Below are 22471 nucleotides of genomic sequence, written 5' to 3'. Positions count from 1 at the left end.
AGCTTCATTTGTCATTTACAAATAAGTGAATTTCATAACAGCTTGAATGCCTTATGCTGAGCTGCTTATTTCTGATTTAATGAATAATGAAAGAATTGGAGGACACTTCATGGTGGGTTGTTTTGCTTTTAGTTGCATAATTTGATAAACCTAATAGATTTTAATAATTATGAAGTCAGAGACAAGCTCCTGTTGCCCAAATCAGTATCCCACATGTTGTGAAACAAATAGGTGTGATCCACACTTCCCCAAACCAGTTGACTAGGGCATATATATATATAAAATTATGAAGATCCATTCCACTTGGAAAAAATTGGATATTTTTGTATGGAAATTAGATTCTGAGCACCAGAAGGCAGTTATCAAAAATACCATTTGCTTGGCTGCTGTAAGCTGGCCCAGTTCCTCTCCTGTGGCTTGGATCTTGAAATGAAAGTAATACAGTTACTTCTCACACTGCTGTGGTTCCAATCAGATATGTAGCTATGCTGATTATCACTACTTAAATGTGCCTGGTTTTGATTCCCCTATTGCCCTAGGAAAATAATGCCCCAGTATGTTGGTTATTTTTGTTACTGAATTTGAAGCTGCTGTAGCATAGAAGCAATAACATCCAAATTATCTTCTCTGCTATAATTATGTATCGTAGATGAGAGCCTAGTACTACTCACTGCAAAAGGGAATTTGTTCTGAAATTGACTGTAAAGTGCAATGAAAACATTCCTTTAGCAAAGAGGCAATTTTCTTTTTCAAGGACTGTGTGCAGGCTCACTCCAAATTAGCTGCATTAAGGTAATTACAATATTCACCAAGTAAAAACAGAGTATGTTTTGTGTACAGATGCTCAAGGGCATCCTTTTGTATTGAAATGATGGCTGCAGAACTAGTGACTGAAAGAACTCTTTTGTTGTGGGTGGGTTTTTGGTGTGGGTTTTTTGTTGGTTTTTTTTTTGGTTGTTGTTGGGGTTTTTTTGTGGTTTTTTAAAATTTTTTAAATCTTTATCCTGATGTTATTTATAAAGGAGCAGATCTGCAAAGCTGACTGTATTCCTTCTTGCTTTCAGTGATGTAGTGCAATAATGTGAAGCTTTTAATTGGCCTGTAGGTTGGGACTGTGCTACGTGTGTTAGCTCCTTTTGCTCACTGAACCAGTAATAATCTCCCTAAATTGTTCTGCTTGCTCAGTTCTCCCAGCTGACAAGAAGAGCCCGCAGCCTGCCCTCAAGGACCCTGAGCCATTCTCCTCTCCTGATCCCATTTATCAGGGGAAAGTTTTTTTTACATCTTTACAAAGCTTTTCTACTCAGGCAAGCCTGTCGCCCTCAGTTTCTGAGCATTGCACTGAAGTGGCTTTGGTATCCAAAGATTTTCTTTGAAAAGTGGTGTATGAAGTAGAAATTATGGTTGCTTTGTCCGTGTAGCATGACAAGATGTTTAGAAGGTGGCAAATAAGGCTTTAAAGCTTGAAAGCAGAGAGATTTGAGGACTCAGCAACAGTAACTTCAGAGAATTAAATGTCTTTGCAGATGAGTATAGGTGGAGTGAAAAATGGAAGAAATATTTCTTAAAGAGGTTTCAGAGACTGTCAAGTCAAAACAGCTTTAGCTAAGGATGAGAAAGTGAGATGGTTTTCCAGTATATCATAGTTATAAACTAACTGGTGTGTTATTTCTGAATGATGTAATAGTTTCTATTTATAGTCTCAAAATTGTTATCAGTGATTTTTGTATTTTATGAAATACAGTGAACACTTTAGGAAGAAATACATATTGGACTCACTGGTTGTGTAAGTAGAAACAAACAGAATTCTTCTGTTCAAGGCAAAGAGCAAACTTGAGAAGATCCATTTGAAGTTAAGGTTCTAGTTCTTACACTTAAAAAAAAGAGAGTCATCTTTACTTCTCATAGAAAACATAAAACCAGATAGAGTTAGGATTCTGACTAATGCCACAAGATAAGCCAACTTTAGTCATAATAAAAGGGATGCCCAGTACATCATCTATGTATCCTTTAATCCTTTTAGATAAAAACATACTGATGTTCTAGTTTGGGTCAGGTCACTGCAAGGATGTTTAGATATGCCAAATACTTGCAGATTACTTCAATATCATGTTGGGGTGTGTGCTAAGTTTTAAGAACTAATCAGAAGTACATTGTAAAAACTAATTCAGTCTTTGCTTTAAGGTAGTTCTTGTGTACTGACATCGCTTTCTAATGTTTTAAACTTCATTTTTACCATTTCCTTGTTCCTTAAGCAGTCAAATATGAAGGCTTATTTACAACGGAAGTGTAAGGCAAGGCATGCAGAAAACACTTCAAGTTAAATTTCACTTGTTCTTCTGATTGCCACATTTCCTTTAGCCAAACAATTTCAATTGATTTTGAAGAGATGGTGTTAATATTCCCTTTTACTAGCTTTAACTGTTACAGTTACAAGAGATTTATTTATTGAAGAATGTTTAACTAGGTATAACAAATTAATGTTATTTCAAGTATGCTCCTATGTACATTTTGGTGAAGATATGACTTGGAAGTTTAAAAATAGAGACATGCGTGTATTTTAGAATCCAACAGAACTTGATTTTGTGGAAATGTGATATTGGTGTGGACTTTTTATATTGGAAATCATGTAATCTAGAATTTTGAGGCATAAACTTCAACAGATGGTTTCTAAAAGCCCTATCTGACTTAGGATCAGTTTGGATTTTAATTTTGTAGCTGAATAATAATAATCCCTCAGTGAAATTTGAATGATAGAGGGATCATAAGGAGAATTCTTATACATAAAGTAAGAACAATTTTTCACTTGAGGATTTTTATCCCATTTCTAAACTTAGGCTATGTTTATTGAATATTTTATTATTAAAGTAGCACTGTAAGCTCTCTGTTGACATCTGGATACTGATTAATAACTGACATTTTTTCATCAAATATTTCTGGACTAATTTGGTTCAAAAAGAAAAACCTATTTTCCCAGTCAGTTGAGTACAAAACACGTTTCTGATTCTTGTTAGGGAGCACCTAGATAAAGTTCTATAAAACGTGAGCTTTTAAATATTTATATTTTAATACTGTATAATTCATTTGTTTGCATTGATTTTGTATTTTCTTCTGTTGGAAAACAAGTGTCAGGTGTACTGGAGAAAATTATGCTTGCACCTCTCAAATAAAATTGACAATAGTACCTAATCTAGTCAGCTACTGTAAGGAAACAAGTGTTCTTTTCTACTGTCATTTTAAGTCTGTCCTGTCTTAATGCACACTGATGAAAAAACTAGCTGTGTGCTTTTGTGTTGTGTTCCAAACATGCAAAAATATGAGAATTCTTTGACTTAAAATTAGCACAACTGGCTCAGATAATTTCAATGATCCTGACTAGGCTGCTGTCCTGCTTACAATACTCCAGGACCCTGCTGCAGGCCTGTTTCTAGAGTTTTCCACCTCTTGTTTCTGCCCGTCCATCTGTGCTGCAGCCTGATCTTCTGCTCACATCTTTTTTCCTGCCACAGTGGGTATCAGCAGGCACTTGTTTTAATTTTTCTGCTCTTCCTGTTGGAGACCAAGCATTTAACCTGGAGAAGAGAAGGCTCAGGAGGACCTCATCACCACATTCCACTATTAAAGGATACTTAAAGGACGGCTACAAAGAGAATGGAAGCTCTGTCTTCTAAAGTAGCTACCTGGAGAAAACAAAAAGGAATGGTACCAAGAGAGGCTTTATCTTGATAAAAGAAATAATTTTTTTTACAGTGACAACAATAATCACTGTAACAAGCTCCTGAGGGACATGGTGGAGGCCCTATCACTGGATGTTTTCAAGTTGGGGTTGGACAGGATGTTAGATAATCTCATCTGGGCTCCCTCTCTCATGGAATATTGGACTAGATGATCTTTTCCGTCCTTTCCTCCCTAGGCAATGCTATGGTTGTATGAACCTACAGCCCTTCAGAGCACAAACTCTAGAAAGCAGCAAGCCAACCACATATTTGCAGTACCAAAACTGAAGTTTTGGAGTAAGAGCTGATGTGTGATTTTTGTAAGGAAAGCCCATGTGTGGTTTGTCTGTGAGGCCTGGAGCTGCCTCTGGACCAGGAGCACCGGCCTCATGGCTGGCAGAGGTTGTGGCAAAGCCCACGGACGTGTCCAAACCACCTTCCCTTGTGAATGGAGTGGATGGGTGCGGGGGAGAGACTTTAGAGTCCTGAAAAATGTCTTTTTTTTTCTGGCTGTGAGCTTCTCAAGCTTCCCAAACCAGTGGGCACGTGTGGGGTGCGTGGGTTTGCCTGCAGCTGGTGTGCTGGAGCGTGCCAGCCTCCTCTGACAGCACAGTGCTGCTGGCACTGCTGCTGCCATGACAAGGATGTCACATCAGCCCTGGCAATCCCTCGGGAGCTTCCTGGGGCAGTTTGTGAATCAGGGGAGCTGTGTGGGATGGTGGGGTGCAGGACAGTTGTGCTGAAAGTCACGGGGCTGCAGGAGCAGTGTGCTGGATGTGGCAGATGGCATTCTGTTTGAGGGGAGGCAGGAGCTCATGCAGATTTGTGCTGAGAAGTGGGAAGGTGTGAGGCATGCTAGAGAAGGGGTGTAATGCATTGGCAGAGCCTGAAGGCAGGGAGCTGGTTTTGATGTAACTTGAATTATTTCAAAAAGAAGGGGAAAGGTAGGGAGAGGACATCTATTTCTTGTTCTCTCTTTATTCATAAGAGAGGAAAACTGCTTAGAATGAGGAGAAACTGCAGAACTCAGCATATTGGTGCTCTCTACAGCCAAACTTCATAAAGGTGGAAACAGATAATCATCCTAGCAACACTGAAGTGTCTTCTCAGAAGCATTGTATACATATATGTATTTCTCAGGTGTATATAAATGCAATTTGTTTTCTTTGCTAAATAAAGTCTAAAAGTAAGCACTGAAGCTTAATGTATGTATTGTTCTTTACACATCACAATTCTTAATGTGGCTATAACATGCTCAGTGCTGCCCATTTGGCCAATTCCCCATCTGCCTTGCCCAAGGAGGTTGTGGCAATAGTTTTTCCATTGATACTTGAGACAACTTTCCTGCCCTTAAGACTGTTTCCAAGCCAGGATGCTCATGCCTTTCAAGGTTAAATAAGCCTGACGTGAGATCTCCAAGAGGTGTTTGAAAAGATAGATGTTCACACAGCACTACTATTTATCACTCTGCTTATAGAAAATTGTTCCAGTTTTTATGGCTTTTGTTTTTCAATTTCTGTCCTCCCCCTTCAACCATATATATGTATGTGGGAGGAATCTTATTTATCTAGTCATACATAAATCTTTTTCTAAATCTTACTATATATTCTTCATGCTGTAAATCAATTTAAAATGGCTGAGTAAGAGCTAATCCAGAGTCTTTGGCTCTTCATATAACAGTCAACATTTCTGACAGAACTCTGCCATCAAGAAAAGTAATCTTAATTTAATTATGTGCTCACTGTATAAGGTGTGTATGTATATATATTTGCCTAGAAAGACAGCATTTACGGAGTGCTACTCACTGATTCTTCTATAGAAGTTAACTTTATATAAATCACAGTAATCGACTGATTAATTTTTCACAAAGTGTGGAAATTGCTTAGAAAAAACCTGCATCCACTTCTAGTGAGAGGAAGTTCAGTTGCCAACATCACTAGCTGCAGATGTATTTGTCCAAAGTAATTTTGAATGCAACTGAATAGCCTCTATTCACACATTTTTTATATTCATGAAAGGAGGGAAACATACATGATCTCTTCAAATAGTGTTTAGGAATGTTGTCTTTGAGATTATCATTCTGTTTGCTTAAGTGGTTGTCAGAAACATCCTTAAGAGCTCCTCTTCAAAAGAGAGAAGGAGATCATTGTGGCTTGTCTGCGGCAGTGGCAGTTAGAGAACGACTCAGGAGAGGCTGTACTTTACTTTTTATTCAAAATAAACCCTGCAGAGTGTTTTCTGAAAACAACTCTTAGTGCTGGCTGTGGTATTACAGTTGAAAAGAAGAATGATTTTGTTTCCCTGCTGTTATTTTTTCTCAGCTGCACTGTGCAGGATATTGTCTCCCATCTGGCTAGATCTTTATGGTATTAATAAAGAGAGTTGTTTGCAAAGCAGGCTGATTTCATTTTCACATTGAATGCTTCCTATTTTCAAACTGAAACCTTTCATATTTCCTCCTGGCTCTACCTTTATCAATTTCAGAACTTGCCATGTTTTTATGGAGTTGCCCTGTTTTGTTTTCATTAATATGTGGATCTTTAACTGGGTTTTGATAGACCTATCACCTTGGACTTTTAGAGCTGCAGATTTTACTAGGCAGGTAGCCCTGGTCTTTTAGCTGAGCTGCCATGATAGATTACGTGGGGTATGAATCTGCCCTTCAGCAGATGTCTGTTCACAACACCCTTCATCCTAAGTCTTGCTTTTTAAAGTGGCAAGATAAAAATACTTCATTTCATCACTCAAAACCTGATGATTCTCATTGATCTTCCAGCCTTTAGTTTGGGGAAGTGTTGATGAGCAGTATGTCCAAAAACTTAGGAAGAAGGTGAGAGGTTAATACAAAGCAAAGTGGGGGATCCCGAAGCATAGCTGTGTAGGTCATTTTCTTTCCCCTGAAATTGTTTTTATCTGATCAGTTCTCACTTATGAAGCAGGAGTGGCTGCTGCTTTCTTGGGATGTGCATTATGGAGCAGAATAACTTTTCCTTCCCCTCTGTTAGTACCTGGTGGCCTCTGTGCAGTGAGTGAATGGATGATTTGCTGGCTACTGGTTACTTGTGCACCAGCAGCCATTTCTGTGTGTTAAAATTGTTTATTTATGAACTTCTTTTATGTACAGAGTATTTGACCTAGCATAATCATAGGTGTGGGTTGTAGGCATGTGTTACTTATTAAGAGAGAAATAGAAGAATGTAATAATACCAGTTTAAGCAGTAAATATCACTATACAAAGCTTGTTTTGTTTTAAACCAATTCACATAACAGTTGGACTTGATGAGACATTTGTGTTTAAAAATTCCTGAAACCTGGTACACTACTTGCTATTGACATAGCTATTGTTTTGCTCAGTTGTTATCTAGTGGGCAGACTAGTTATCACCCTATTACTTTTTTTGTTGTTGTTCAATTGTTGTTTTATGTGATGAAAAGTCATCCTATTTTATGTCAGTGATTCTAACTGACAGAAGTGGAAGCCAGAAGTGGAAAAGAGCATGGAAGTTTCTGTTGCAGTAAAAAGGATGAGACATAAAAAGGAGCCAGGGAGAAAGTCAGTGTTTACTGGTGCTGTGTTTTTACAGGGCTGTTCAGTGATGGTGTGCAGCCTGTGCTCTCCATGTGCAGTGAAGGAGGTCCTGGGCTGGGAGCAACTGAGATGAGCTGAGCACTTTGACCGTTCTCTGTGTGAAACAAAGGAGTAATTCAGAGTTTTGTGCCTTGGCAATAATGCAGCACAGTTTCTGTGCTCTCTCTCCCAGGACTGCAGAGTGAGCACAGCAGTGCCATGCCAGTAGGGTGGTCATCTGAATCCAGGGAGCCAGCTGGGATGGGCAGGAGTTGGGCTGGAGATGGGGCTACTAGTGACATAGCCCGGAGGTACAGCCAGTCTGCAAGCTCAGTTTGGATCCATCCATATGGCATTGGCCCCTTCTCCGTCCAGAGGTGTCTAAAAGGGAGTGATGTCCTGTGTAAAGCCCCTCTTAATAAAATAGCTCATGTGGAGGGCACATGGGTGCAAGGTAATTGCAGTGTCTAGCCAAAGCTCTCATGCAGTCCAGTAGATCTGTTACTGTGTGGGTGGTCAGGGTGCTTGGACCTTGGCTTTTGTGGGGACTTCTGAGATTGTGGTGTGTTTTGATTTTTGTTTTGCTTGCAAATCCCTTTGGATTAACTCCTTCTGTTGTCCAGTGTATGTGCAGTTTGTAAACACTATAAATTTATAGTTAAGGGGTTACCAAGTAATTTTTAATATCTTTAGCAACTATTTATCACTTGTAACTTAGTTTAGATTGCATAATTAATGGGAAATTATTTCAGTCAGTCATATGAAACTTACCAGCTACAGCCCATTTCTGAGGTAGAATATAGCAAAATAACATGTTTGTATATGGTAAAGCCTAAATAACTATATTGCAAACAGAAAAAAAAAAAGTGATGAAAAAAACAATCTAACCTGAATAAACTTGGTAGATTGCTGGAAGAGAAAAAAGTTAGTTCATTGATAATTGTATGGTATTTCCATAATTGTGTTGCAGACTTGCACAGGTTTATCTCTGAGGTATAACTGAGAAGATATTTTTTAAAATGAAAACTTCTTTAGTTTTGTAGGATCCAGAATAGGAATTGTTTTAAACAATTGATGAGGTTCTTGGCATGAGGAAAGTTTTATGTGTCTCTACTTTGTAGCTGTAAAGCAGCCCAAGAGGTGAACAGTCTCACTGGAAACCACAGTGAGACATTAAGGGCAAATATAAGGAGTAAATTATAAATAGATATTCAGACATTCAGAATTACTGAACATACAATATTTAATGGTGCAAATGTCAGGAACTGAAGTACTGTATAAAACTAGAACTTACTGTTTTTGTGACATGAAAAGAAAAATAATCAGATAGGAAAGAACATAGTTTGAGATTTAGTGTTGATATTGGGGCAGGGAAAAGTGATGAGACGGGTTGTTACAAGAATTAAACCAGGGCTATTTAACCATTTTTTGGTGCCAAGTTTTACACTTTTATTATTTAAATTCCTATGCTTTGGTGCCAAATAAAGATACGTTTGTTTTATTTGTAGGATCAGTCAGGTTAAATTTTCTGCCAGTAGTTGTTTTATTAAAACTACAACTGCAACACATCAGACAAGAGGGAGAGGGAGGAACAAAGAATAAGAAAAAATTTAAAAGTAAATTTTAAATAGAAAATACCGGCTAACCCATATACAGGCTAATTGTAGACTTACAAAGTCTAAACACACATTAGAAGGAATGAAGCCAGCTAGTCTCTGTCTTCCAAGATGTATAATTACGTTGTATTACAAGTAGATAATTTAATTGCTAAATCATTATTCAAGTGTTTTCAAAATGAATTAGACAAAGTACTGCCTGCCAAGCGTATGCGACCTTCAATTCTTTGCATTCATCGTGCATTTATCTCTGTTGAGGAGCTTTCTTTTTATCCCCATGAACTCACCCACACCACTTGTTACTAGACTATGTCATAGCATTAAATAAATGTGTGCCAAAAAAAAGTCAGGCTGTGTGATTAGATTTGGTGGATTCAGTGTGGCATCTCACACAGGAGAAGGCTGAGTGGAAATTCAGTCATCTTCAACCTTTATACATTTATGCTGCTGTTCACTTGTGCAAATAATTATCTTTGTTTCCTTTTAGAGCTCGGTATGTTTCCTGCAATTATTTTTTTCAAACTCATCTGCCAGCCTCCACTTTTTTAGCCAAACAGTGATGTTTTGATAAATAGCAAGCACTCCGTTTCTTATTCTGTTTTTTATAAATATCCCAAAAGACATTACCACTTAAAATTATTCTGTCATTATTGTTGGTCAGTTTATCTTGGCAGTTTAACATTGTGACACTGGATCAAGCTTCTTTTACAGTTCCCATTTTATATGTTGTCTGTGCCTTTCTTTAAGCCTGTCAGTTTAAATGTCAGGTAGCTAATTAGATAAATATCAGTATTGCATAACGTCATATGTATTTTTCCTGAAATATTTAAACTGTGTGTTTAAATTTTTTTTTGGCAAATGTATGTCCTCTCATTTTTATTGTTACCTTTATTCTAGGTGAGTTATTCAGAAAATGTGCAGAAGAAGCTAGAGATTTTTTTTTCTTAACTATTAGGTTGTCAAAAAACATAATATGCAGATTTCTGTATTTGTTCTTTTAGAAACTTCCCTGAGTTTTAATAAATTTTTTGAGTTCTTGTGGGTTTTGTTTTTACCCAAGGCCATCATGTTATGAGTAGCCAGAGCCTTGAAGATAGAAAGCCTTTATTGATGTAGGGCATTGTATACTTAATATGCTATAATTCTTGAGGCATGCAAATGAATAAGGATTTTGATGCAGGCTTTAAGTGTCTTGTTATAATTTCAAGAACTCAGCTGTCCGTATTTCTTCAAAAAGAAATTAAATGTAGAGGATCACATCTGTTTGTCCATCCTTCTTTCTTCTCACCAATAATTAGCTGTTGAAGCCATCAGTCAGCTTCAACCAAATTTGTTCTAAATGACAATCTAAAGGGTTCTATGTTCTTGCAAAGATGATAAAACCAGGTGATGCCACAGAACAGTCAAAGCTCACCCCTATATTACATGGCTTAAAATTCACCATTTCCAGGAGAGAATTGTTTATGAATGACCCTGACCTCTGACAGCACTTCAGTAGAGAATCTGGTGTCAAGGCACAGCCTTGTAAGAAATGAGGTTTTTCAGTGCCCTGTAGAGGCTTTTTGGAAGTCACTTGTTTGAAGAATTTAAATTATCAGAAAAATAAAAATCTGTGGGCCAGATTTCTAACTCTGGCCTTATTTATGGATGAGAGCAGGAATTTTCTTTGCAAAGTGCTGCAAAATCATGTGCAAGAATATACAGAGGCAGAAGGAATAAAGTAATAAAAACGTTTTGCCTTTGAACCAAACAGCTTTTCTTATAGTGTGAGACCTTATACCCATGAGAGCTTCTTAATGGACGTCTGTAATGTTGGACAAATATAAGCGACATTTTTTTCTTAAAACATTTAAAATCACGTTCTGCTTGTTTTGTGCCCAGAAAGCATGTGGACATTGTTGAATTACTGACTCTAGCACTTACAGGCTAGCTTTGGACTTTGTCCTGAATCAAGTCACTCGTCTCCAGATGGCTGAAGGATCAACAGAAATACTCCAAGAAATGTTGTTCTATAAGTACCTGTATTTTCTTTAAAAATTATGTGCTGGGCCAGTGTGTCTGGTCGTTGAAATGACTTCTGCTAACACTGAAGAGAAAACACTGTGCTTATAGAGTGCCTGTGTATGTGCAAGGACCTGTTTGTGTCTAAAGGCTCTAAAGTGCTCATGCCATGGGGACCAGCTGTTCTCCATTGCTGTCCCTGGTGCCTGCAGTGCCTGCTCCTGCACAGGCACTCCCTGAGCGAGGGCAGAGGGCAGGGAAAGCTGCACGTTGTTGACTGGAATATTAATTCTATCTCTTGACTTGTTCCTCTGTGGGCCACAAAGGTCACAAAAGAAGGTAGGAGACACCAGTGCAAACTGGAGTTTTTCTTCATCCTGTGTAGTGTTGCCACACATCACCGCAAAAATTTATATGAACTTGGATTGAAAATACTGAATACAGGATCTGATCTCTGTGCTGAGCACTCCTTACTACAAAGCTTAGTGACCCACTATGTTTTAATTGGCCTCTCTGTGTTGGCCTAAGTGTGCTGTCAGGCCTGTATTCAGTGTATGTTTTCATCTTAGCATAACATTTAAGAACTTTGCATACAGTTTAGTCACTTTATGTTCTGATTTATCCTTTAATTTTATAGATTTTTGTAAACCTTTGTAAATACTCCAAATTCTTACCCAGGAAAAACCTCAACCTTCTTTTTGGGACTTGAAAAAGCAGTGGATGCATAATCCACTCACCTCTCTTGTGTGGAAAGTTTGAGTTTGGTAAATTGTCTTTATTATTCTGCAAGTAAAGAGCTCCATGAATAATGTGCTTTGTGTTCTGAGTTTGCATAAACAACTAATACCATTTATAGCTGAAACTCAGTCAATAGTCTTCTCAGAAATGACAGATTAAACAAAGATTTTTCTTCTGCAGTGGTAAAAAGGCAGACTTAGTATTTTTCACATTTGTTAAGGTATTGAATCTCCAAATTAATTCCACTTAAGAACGTTGGTTCACCTAACTCTTTCAAGGGATGCAGAAATGTTCAGCCTTATTTGTGTATTCATCCATCTCCATGCTGTCTCTTGCTCTTGAAAAATAATCTTCCAAGTACTAACCTAATAGGTCCAAAGTCTTCCATTTCCATAAAGTGCAAACATTGTCAGAATGGAGCAGGATTTAGGCAAGGGGGTGGGACCCAACATGTCTCAGTTCTCACTGTTCCCTCTCTGACCTGGGCTCCTTCAACAGGCTGTGCCAGCCCCATGCATAAATGAGGTTGCCTGGGTCAATGTTAAAGCAGTCTCTACTTTAGGAAATTTCCTAGACTTGTAGAAGCTCCAAGTAATTTAAATCCTTTAATATAGTTCAAGGGTAAGAGTTGGATGAGGTTCATTTTGGAGCCTTGCCCTTCAGGAGACTTGATTGGTTTCTAACAGAGACAATTAACACTTTCTGTGCAGAGTGGCCAATATTAAATTGCTGGACCAAGAACAGTCAAATAAATGATCGTACAGAGATGCATACATTATGTACAAAAGGATGTATGTAAATGTAATGTTTTTGTTTTCTGGGACAGAGAGGTTGCCAGCACATGGTCAGGTCTCAGCAGTGAGAACTTGCATGCACTGAAAGCTTCATGCTTGGAATTCCTTGGGCATCAGAAGCTCACAGCTAAAGCACAAGTAGGAAAGTAAGCAGAAGTCCCAACAAGGACATGTTAGCTCTTGATGGAAGACCTATAATAATTAGATTCTCAGATGAGACTGACTGCAAAAATGCCAGAGGGAAAAGTTAATGTTCTGTATTTAAAATGGTATTTGGATCCCACCACTAAATTATGTGCTTTATTAAGAATTATATGTAGGGGCCAACACTGGGTGATGCATAACCAGTAGCTGTGTGAATACACTTGGATGAATTGACATTGACCATAAATATAGTTAAAACTGTATGTCCATATATAATGTTATAAATATGAACTATGTTGGTGTAGTTCATCTACTAAAATGCAAGAAAAAACTTTAAAGCAAACATTTAATTGTTAAAGCTTTTCTTCCCTATGAAGATTTACTGTGCATGTTCCTAGAATAAATTGTTTTGATTTTGATAGTCAATGGGTGTGCTCCTGAAATAAATGACTGGGAAATATAATTAATGTGAAGTACAGCAAAAGCAACATTTTAACTGTTGCTCCTGAACATAGCCAAGTCCACAGAGGATGAAGTTCACTTGATCATGTGTGCTGTGGATTAATCAGCTTTGCTTCTTTTCATTTTGGAAGCTTTTGCCAAATTACAGGGAAAATCTGCTTTCTACATCTGATGCTGGTAGTTGCTTCTATTTGGAATAATGCACTGTTTCAGCAATATCCAAGTTGTGGGTAGAGCAAAGTGGAAGTTATTTAGGTTGGTTCTTGATAGCTGCATGTCATCTTAGTGCGTCGACACTTTTTTATTTTGATATATATATATAAATGGAAAATTGCAAGTGGATTCTTCTTTTGTTAAATGTTTTATATTCACTTTGCTCACCACAAAGAACAGAACAAACATCCTGAAGCTTTCTCCACATCTCCACTCATGGGGGACAGACTATAGTGGTAAATGAAGGTAATGTTACAACTAAATTTTACTATGTAGGGAAAAAACCATTTAGACCTGCTGTGGTAAGGTAGGACATGCTGGCAACACCTCATGCCTCTGTAAGCATTGTTAGGGGCCAAGGGTGTTTTCTTGGTTCTCTAACTGTATCTTTGCTGCAACTCAGAGCAAATCTCAAAGTACTGGTGTCTCTTTTGCAGTTTCTATTAAATTAGACTTGAAATGAAAACAAAGCTGGTAAAAGGGCTGCAGAACCATCCCTGTACATACAAGTGCAGTGGAAAGTTTCAGGTCTGTGCTGCACTGTACAAATTGCCACCTCTGAGATGCTCATTGACCAAACCTCTGTTGCCCAAATGTGAGCCTTTTATTTGTAGATTTTTTTTTATTTATTTTTTTTTTTTTTTACCGTTTCTTCTGTGATTAGTCTTATTTTTTTTAAGGACAGTTTATAAGAGCATACTGACAAATCCTTGTCATTTTCACTTCAGGCTCCAAAAGAAAACTTTCTGGCTGAAGTTGGTTTAGAAGCAAGCTGTGATTTTTTTGTCATGCTTTTGTTTGGGTACCTAGACATAGAGGTTAATTTACAGCTTGATTATAGGATTTAAAAAAAAAGTCTTTATTGGCTGCCCCATCTGCAGGCAGTCACTTTGCTGCAGAGATCCATGGCTTGCAAAAAAGCCACAGTGGAAGGCAGGATGTACAGGGACTGCTGGGACTTTGTCCAAAATGCTGTCCTGTGATCCCTGAGTCAACTGAGATTAGGGATTTGCAGCTGCTGTGGACTGGTACTGTGAGAAGCAGCTCTGGCTGCACAATAATGGCCTTCAGCAGTGCACTTCAGTGCCTTGAACTGGGCAGCTTGACATGTTCCAGGTAATTGCCACAGTGGGAAAATCATTCCAAATTCCTCTTCTCCATGAAGCTGTATTTTAGTGCTGGGTGCTGATGTGGGGGCATTGGCGGTGTCTGGAGGCAGGACAGCCACCCACTGCAGAGGGAAAGGTGGCTGGGGCTGCATGGCCAAAGAGGCTGAGCATGAAGACAGGAGCTGAGCCCAGAGTGCTCCAAGTTACCTGGGTGCTCACAGCTGGGAAGCTCTCTGTTTTCTGCACATAATATTTGCAAGTATTGGCTCCTGCAGCCCTCGGTTTTAGATGTGCAGCATGGGGTGCTGCTGTGAAGGTTTGATCAAGTGTTGAGCAGGAAAATGAGCTGTGATGCTCCTCGGCTGCAGGTCAGCTCCTCCTGCCTGAGGGCTGGGCAAGGCTTGTGCTAAAGCTCTTCCTACCTGGACACAGGAAAGCAGCTCAGTGCTCCCTTCTCTTTTGCTGTCTGAAAGTGCAACACAGCGGTGACATTTGAAAAGCCACCAAAGCATAAGATCATTATTCGGTGCCACACACCAGCAAAGCCAATTAATTGGAACAGGAAGTGGGATTTAATGTGCATTTGGGGATTACAAGCTAGCTGGAGGTGTGAGAAATGGATACTTAGAGTTCCCATCTGGTCTGCTCATGCTAAAAATATCTAAATTTCTCAGTGAGATGCTAGTGTTTCACTAAGCTTTGGTTATCTAATACCTAATGATCAATACATAACATCAGCAGATGTTGATACATAGATATGTAATGTCAATCCAGAAACACTTTCAGTTAGAATTGAATTGTGCTAGACTACACTATAGACGTGAATATAGCTATCAATTTTCATGTGTGTTAAATCTGGGAGAAAGACACTGTCAAGCATTGGTTAAGCCTCTGGACTCCCTTCTGCCTGACAGATTACAGAAGCACCTAAATTAAACATCAGTGTAGAACACACATTGGACACAGTGCTGCTGACTACATCTATGCACTTTAGATTGAAAACTTTTTTTCTTGTTCATTTTGGTAATAAAAATTGTTACCAGTAAATGGAATTTCTTTCATTTGATGTGTATGTTTTTAAAGTGAGACTGTTCAGGTTGAATTTACTGTGATGGAGAAACAAATGTATCTAAATTGTTCCTAAAAAGTTTCCCTTAGATAATTTGGGCAAAATAACTGTGACTTGAGGTTTATTGTCTTACATTGAGGCTTTTTATTGCAAAGTAAAGTGAACCAGGCAAGCAGTGTCTGCAGTATTTATAGCTACCCTCCTTCTAAAAAATGAAATTTCCATTCAATATGATAGTACATGAGTGTTAGGACCTTTTTTTTTTCAAATTTGGGTGGGATAAGCATGGTCTCCTGATCTTTACAAGGTATTTCCATATTTCTATTTTAACACAGCCATTCTGCTGAAGTCAGTGAAACTAGTCTGTGCAAGTTTATCAATGCATAAATTGTAAATACAAGCTGGGACTATTGCTGGTTTAGGAGATAGGCAGTAAGTGAACTTTCAGAAGTGAAAGAAGAGAAGTTTTTCAGTCATTGGGAAAAAATGTGTATTTGAAATGTTTATAGCTTTGGGGTTTACAGGTTTGCTTGTTGTTTTAGTATAAAATTTCCAGCTAGTGCCACGTTGGCAAACCCTAGAAGTTTCAAAATGTTAATTGTGAATAAGAAAGAGTATTTTTTGGTTTCTGGGGTTTTTTTTATCCTTTCCAGAATGCACGGTGTTTCCTTCTAGAAAGTTGCTGGACAGGCTATAGAAGTGAAGATCCTACCTACAGATGCCAAATGGGTCTGGGGTCTAGTGGTGGTTGAAAAATACAGCTGTGAATGCTCATGTGTGTTATATTTGTGAGGAAGACACTATCAAGCACTGGTTAAGCCTCTGGACTCCTTTCTGCCTGAGAGCTTTTAGAAGCACATGAATAAAACATCAGTGTAGAAAACGTGGACACAGTGCTACTGCTTGGTAAGGGCTATGTGGGGGGCTGTCTAGCAGGGACCTGTTCAGTAAACTAAATAAATAATAACACTAGATTAATTACCAAGTGTTTTCATAAGTAAAAATGTTCAGCTAATGTATCTTACCATTCTCTGAGTGCTCTTGAGGTGCATCTGTGTCTGCCAGATACTGGAGTCTCCTTTGGGGCCCTGTTAGGGCAGCACACACATTTGTACACGATCCCATGGAGCTGATTAGGTGTCTGTGGACTCAAGCAAAACTGAAAAAATCTGCATTTATATTTTAGCAATCTTTTCCTCCCCATGCAGTAATTAAGTTATTTCTGTTAATATATGTGATCACAACATGACCTGTATATACTCTGTGTATCATTTTGAGGTTATTTGGCCAGCATTTTGGAGCAATTTCACCATAAACTTAAATAAACATACCAGTAGGATATATTTTGCTACTGCAGTCTTCGTGTAAGTATGTTTTACAGCTGCAGTTATTGATTCAAATGGATAATTTGAAAATCCAGTGTGGGGAGCAGGAGCATAAGGCAGGTGTCCTAGTTGTTTAACCAGAGCGTGCAGTCCCTGACAGCTTTTCTGCTCTATCTGCCAGACCACCTCTCAGACAATTAGCCTGGGGTTCTGAAATGTCACTGTGTTTGGCAACTGTTGGTCTTTAATTACTTCATCCACTTAACATCTTTATACCAGCAAATAGCCATCCTGGTATTTTAATTAGACGTAATGAAAAATGTTCTTTTTTCTTTCCTGGTTATATTTAAAATCCAGCCTGGCAAATATAAAAATAAAATTAAGTACCTGAAACTGGGGAAATTCTGATTCTTTGTATTAAGATTTTTGAATGCAATAGAATAGAGAGCTTTTTTAATTAAAGAAAATATTGAAATTGATAATTGAAATAATTATCATAAAGGACAACTATCCACTAAATCTTACTGAACCCACTTGTAAAGCTTTTGTGTCGTTTGCATGTTGCCTCTACCTGAAAGCCTCTCAGCTATATAATAATTAAAATTTAGGAAAAGTTCCTTTTGCCAATAGAAGCTGCCATCCAGGTACAGTCACATGCAGCTTTGTAACTATTTTTCCCCTCAAAGTACAGTTAATAGCTGAAAACTTGAACATTTCTTCAGTCAGAAACACCCAGAGAGAAACAGTGACAAGTAGAAAACTTCTGTTCATTATTGTCTCAAAGAACAGTCCCAAGGGAGACAAGGCAGGTTTTAGGGAGCAAAACATCAATTTTATAGATGATTGTTATTTGAAACAACAGGCTCATCTTGAGCTCAAGATGAGCTTAGGCTCATCTGGTCCCAGGCAAGGCCACCCTTTGTCAGAACGATGTCCAAACCAGGAATTTCAGTAATTCAGCATCATCAGTGTAGATGACACATACTGTGGCAAAGGTCTAGAAGTGTTGGACAATGTCAGGTAGAATGGACAGAGGTCTAAATGTGTTTAATGTGGTCATGCAGGATAGCCAAAGATCTCTGTGTGGAACACTGTTTACACAGAGCTGGTCTCAGATTCCCAGCTGACTTTTCTTCTATCAGGGTGCCTGACAAGGGCTTCAATATCTGCTATGTATAAATATATTGTGAAACCAAATACCATGAGGTATTAGAAAGGACAGACGGGAGGTGGGTTCAATAACAAACTGGAAAAAAATTAAAATGGAGACTTTACCTACCAACAATTCTCAGGTGTGAATTTCAGGAGAGGAGATGCCCAAGCAGCCCATTGGTCCTTTTGAAATGTAGTATCAGCTTCCAATAATGTAAGTGTCCTGCTTGAGTACTTGTTTTGTCACAAAACAGGATATGGATTTCAAAAGACTGATCTTGCCTTGTGTCTCATCAGGAGAGGACAGCCTTCCTGTCTTGAGCAACCACCAAGAGGCTTATCGCAAGCAGTATGTGGAGCAGAGCAGGGTGTGTGGACATGTTCTGGTGCTGTTTCATCAGTCTGAATAAGTTTGCCTTGCCCATAAAAAAAAGTCTAAGCAGTGATTAACATGTTGGATTTTACTTCTGTGATAATTTATTTTCAACTAACATGGAAGTATTGAAGGAATCCTGCAGCATTAGCTGTTGCATTATTGCTGCAGTTGTGCTGCTGACATTCGAACTGGTTTTACATTATAGTCTTTTTCTTTAGAAATGCTCATTGTAGCAAAGTCCCAGATGAACAGCTGTCCCTCCTCAATCAAAAAATGAGGCACAATCTCAAGGAATTAGCCCAGTGCCTAAGTGCATGCCTTTGAGAGTGGGGACTCTGTGCAGAGAAGACTTTTGGGAGTGGGGGGGGGGCTGGGAGATAGAGTAATAAATAGAAGCAATTTGTATGTGTGCATTTCCTGAGAGTAAAATCTTTGATGTTATTATTTGAGCAGTTTCCTTATTCCTCTGCAAGTCTGGGAATAAACCTTTATTGGGGAATTTTCTGCCATTATCCCCTCGTATTCATTACTCTGGTTGGCAGAAGAACAACCAGCCTGCATTTACGTCCTGATCTTAAACATGTTGTTAGCTGTTACGTGTCTCTCCAAGTGAGGGATCAGAGGCTTAGCTGTAAATATGAGGAAAGCTCAGGATAAAGCTGCGGATACAGACTGAAGCCGAGGTCACAGCTCAGTGAGGGCGATGCCGCGCGGGTTTTGTTGTTCACTCAGACCTTCTCCTGCCCTCTGCTGGCAGTTCCCTGTTACAGGGATGCCCTTACACTGTCCAGGGTTGGAGTTACCTGTGCCAGCCTGCTGCTTGCAGTCTGCTTAGCCAAACAGAATTGGAATTCTCGTCATTAATGAAATTCCTTGCCGCAGGTAACTGCTGTGCCCACTGCATTTGTAATGTTATATGAAGATGCATAAAGTATGGTAATTTTGGCCTTTGAAAATCATCCCAAGGTACAGGCTATCACCCAGGGATCAGTTATTCTGTCCTTCAAAACTATATTTCTGAAGGCAAGCAAGTTTCTGCCTTTTGGCAGGCATGCTGATTTGCAAAGTCAAGTACTTTAGTTAAGAAATACCAGCATTGAGGATGTCTGTGCTATTTTAATGCTACTCTTGCCATCTTGTGTTTGATGCCTGTATGTATTAGAATGCAGTTTTTCTTCACTGTTTTTTTTTGGTGGGTTTGTTTTTTTCTTTCCCCATATTGGTAGATTGCATATGTAATGAACAGTAATTCCATGTATTTGTAGTTTCACCTGTGACATAGCCAAGTGTGGAGTGCTGTTCTCCAAAAAGCCTTCAGGTTTAGTTTTGTCTACTTTTCAGTTTCAGAAGAAATGAAGCAAGAAGCACTGATATCTTTGAACTTGGTTCAACTTTTATGCACTGAACGAATAAGGAAAGGGACCTAAAAGGAAAAAATTGTAATTGTAAGCACAGGCAAAATAAAGATTGTACAGACTGTTTCAATTTGGATACATTCTCATTTCTTAAATATGTGACATTACAGTCTTGATCATCTTTTAGTTTTTTCAGAATTGGGTTGAGATATTCAAATGCTTGAGAAAGCCAACCTGAAAAATTGTGCATCAGCTTTGGATAGCAATGGGGTTGTGAGCAAGGTTTTTAGATCCACTTCGACCAGTTGTGTTTGTGAAGAAATCTAAGTAGAGATGAGTTAGCTGTGATTTTATTGATAGGCATAATGGAATGCATTTTTGCTGACAGGCTTCTGAGGTAGTTATTGTAAGCCAGGAGAGTGATGAGAATCAGTGCAGGATTTTGTGAACATAGTTCATGGACATGAACTCTCTTCCCATTCCTCTCCATCCCTCCATTTATCCCTATTCTAGTTTCTGTACTTTAGGTTCCACCTCTCCATCTGAGTTACATCCTTTGCCACAGAAGACTTTACCCCGTGCTTCTGCTTGTTTCTTTCCCTTTCTCCAGCCTCCTTGTTCCCAAGCTCAGTCTTCTATCTTTGGGCTCTTGATCCATCGGAATTTCACATCCCCCTGCTGCCTCTAGCCTGAGTTGTAGGTTTCATGTTTGTTTGACTTTAAGATCACTGAAAGAGTTTCCACTGGAGCTGTAGAATACCTAGGCTGATTCACCTTCTTGGCTACTTATTGCAGACCTCTTCAAAGCAGTTACAAACCTTTGCTGTGGTTGCTTTACTGAGCTGCCACCTCTTTGTCTCTTCCTTCCTTGTCAAATCTGAAAATAAATGTCAGCCAAGCAAGCAAACAAGTGGACTAGTATGGAAATAGGATGAGTCTTTGGTAATAAATAAATAAATATGTATTTGACCCACAAATTTAGTTGTAATTAACCAGCTGGGAGCTGTAATCATATTTTTCCAGGGGCCTGGCTGCCTTCAGGTAGTCGCAGTCTGTGTGTGCTGAGGATTAGAGATGGTCTTTGAAGGTGCTGCTTGGGGAAAAAAATCAAGCTGTTACTGTAATGGGGGACAGCTGAGACCCTACCTTTGTCACCAGGCACCAGTGAGGCTGGCTTTCAGCCTTCTTACAGACTTGTGCATTTTTTAGAGAGGTACTTCCTATGCAAAATCCTGCAGCACCCTGCTTTTGGAAAGGAACCTGCAAGTATGATTTTCAGGAACATAGTTAGAGTTACAGTCTATGTACTTTTTCCATTTGTATTTATCTGATAAAATTAACAAGTGCAGTTTTCAGAGCAAAAGGAAGAGGACTTAATTAGAATTCAGCAACTCAGTAGGAAGCCCAGATAATGATTGCAAATGATGTAAACTGTGCTGTGAGAGGCTATGTCAGTGTGCACTGCAGCACTGCTCAGACCTCAGGAGATGCTGAGAGGGGAGGGCACTGGAGCCCTGTCAGCTGTGTTAAGAGGATACCATCCCCTGGCTGGTCTATCGAGGCACTCGGTGGCCTTACTCCTGCTGTTGCAGAAGGTCCATCTTGGGTCCCTGTGGTGCTTGTTGCAGGGCATGCAGGCAGGTGACCCCAAAGCACCTCGTGTGTCACACTCTGCCTTCCTCCCTCCTTAAACTGGGCTTTTCAGCTGCTCATGCTGTGCAAAGAACTGGGGTGTCTGGATCCAGGTACAAAACATCCTTGGGCAATCTCCTCCCAGACAAGTATCCTACTTTTAGATACCAACTCCAGGAGGAAACAAAATGTTTCCTGCCTGGGAAAGAGGGCAGGAGGGCTGCTGCTTCTGTAGCCTCATCCAGCAGTAATTGCTGCTTGTTGAAATGCTGAGCAAGCCGGGAAACTGGGGGGGCTGTGGTCAGCCATAAATATGAAGGCTGGGACTCCATGTAGCTGCTTACTGCTTTTCTCAACTACCTTTTTCTTTCTATCAAAAAAATTTAAAACTAGCTTATTAACAAAGATAAATGCATGTTAATTGCATCCTTATGGTTTTTCCTGAGGAAGTTTCAAGTTTTGAAACAAGCACTAACAGCATGCTTGTTTACTCTGAGAAGAGGAGTCAGGCATTTACACTGAGGAACCGTGCTTGGAGTTCAGCAGTAGGTGGGAGACTGTGCTCCAGAGGTACCCAAATCCCAGCTCGTTAACCCAAGGCATACAAGAGCAAAATTTGTTTTCTTATTGGAGTTGTTAAATGCAGTAGTTATGATTTCTTTTTGATGGATGATTTTAATTTCTTTTGGATCTTTCTTTACTTTTGCTAACAGCTTTTTAAGGCTTTTTGTTTTCCCTCCCTCTGTCTTCAGCTATTGATGGATTTCTGAAAACTGATGAAAGACAAAGACTGGCAAAGGAAAGAAGAGAAGAAAGGGAGAAATACCTTGGTAAGTTGGCAGGAGGTGGATGTATTATTTATATATATATGTTTTAATAGGCTTAGCTAACTAACATAGCATTTTTTGTGTTCAGAATTTTAAATCTTGTTGTTCCGTTTTTTCCTGGTCTTTATCACTTCTTTTAACTTAAATTATATGTCTTTCTGGATTTCCAGTCAAATATTTAATATTTTATATTTATAAGTTGACTTTCTTCTTTGATTTGTGTGCCTTTGAATATAGGTTTATTATGAAGATACTGCAGTCATGATCCTGGTTAGTGAAAATACCAAATAAGCCTTGAATAATACTCAGAATAATATGTAGGATGAGGTGGTAAAGCAACCTCAATTTTAATCTGTTCGGTTTTAGCCATATTGA

The 22471-nt window shown here is 38.9% G+C and overlaps 1 protein-coding gene across 3 annotated transcripts in view; it reads left to right on the top strand.

The window, feature by feature from the left end:
* MAP7D2 (MAP7 domain containing 2) overlaps window positions 1–22471 on the top strand; it is an 80766-nt gene that overhangs the window by 22756 nt on the left and 35539 nt on the right. For all 3 annotated transcript variants that reach the window (XM_088160257.1, XM_088160256.1, XM_088160255.1), the window contains exon 2: window positions 22022–22099. In XM_088160257.1, coding sequence (XP_088016383.1) covers window positions 22022–22099 — 78 coding nt within the window. The remainder of the gene's footprint in view (window positions 1–22021; window positions 22100–22471) is intronic.

The sequence above is a fragment of the Sturnus vulgaris genome, chromosome 2, assembly GCF_052056855.1.
Source record: "Sturnus vulgaris isolate bStuVul1 chromosome 2, bStuVul1.hap1, whole genome shotgun sequence".
NCBI classification, from domain to species: Eukaryota; Metazoa; Chordata; class Aves; order Passeriformes; family Sturnidae; genus Sturnus; species Sturnus vulgaris.
Note: the sequence above shows the minus strand (reverse complement) of the source record. Positions and strands in the feature narration are given on the sequence as shown.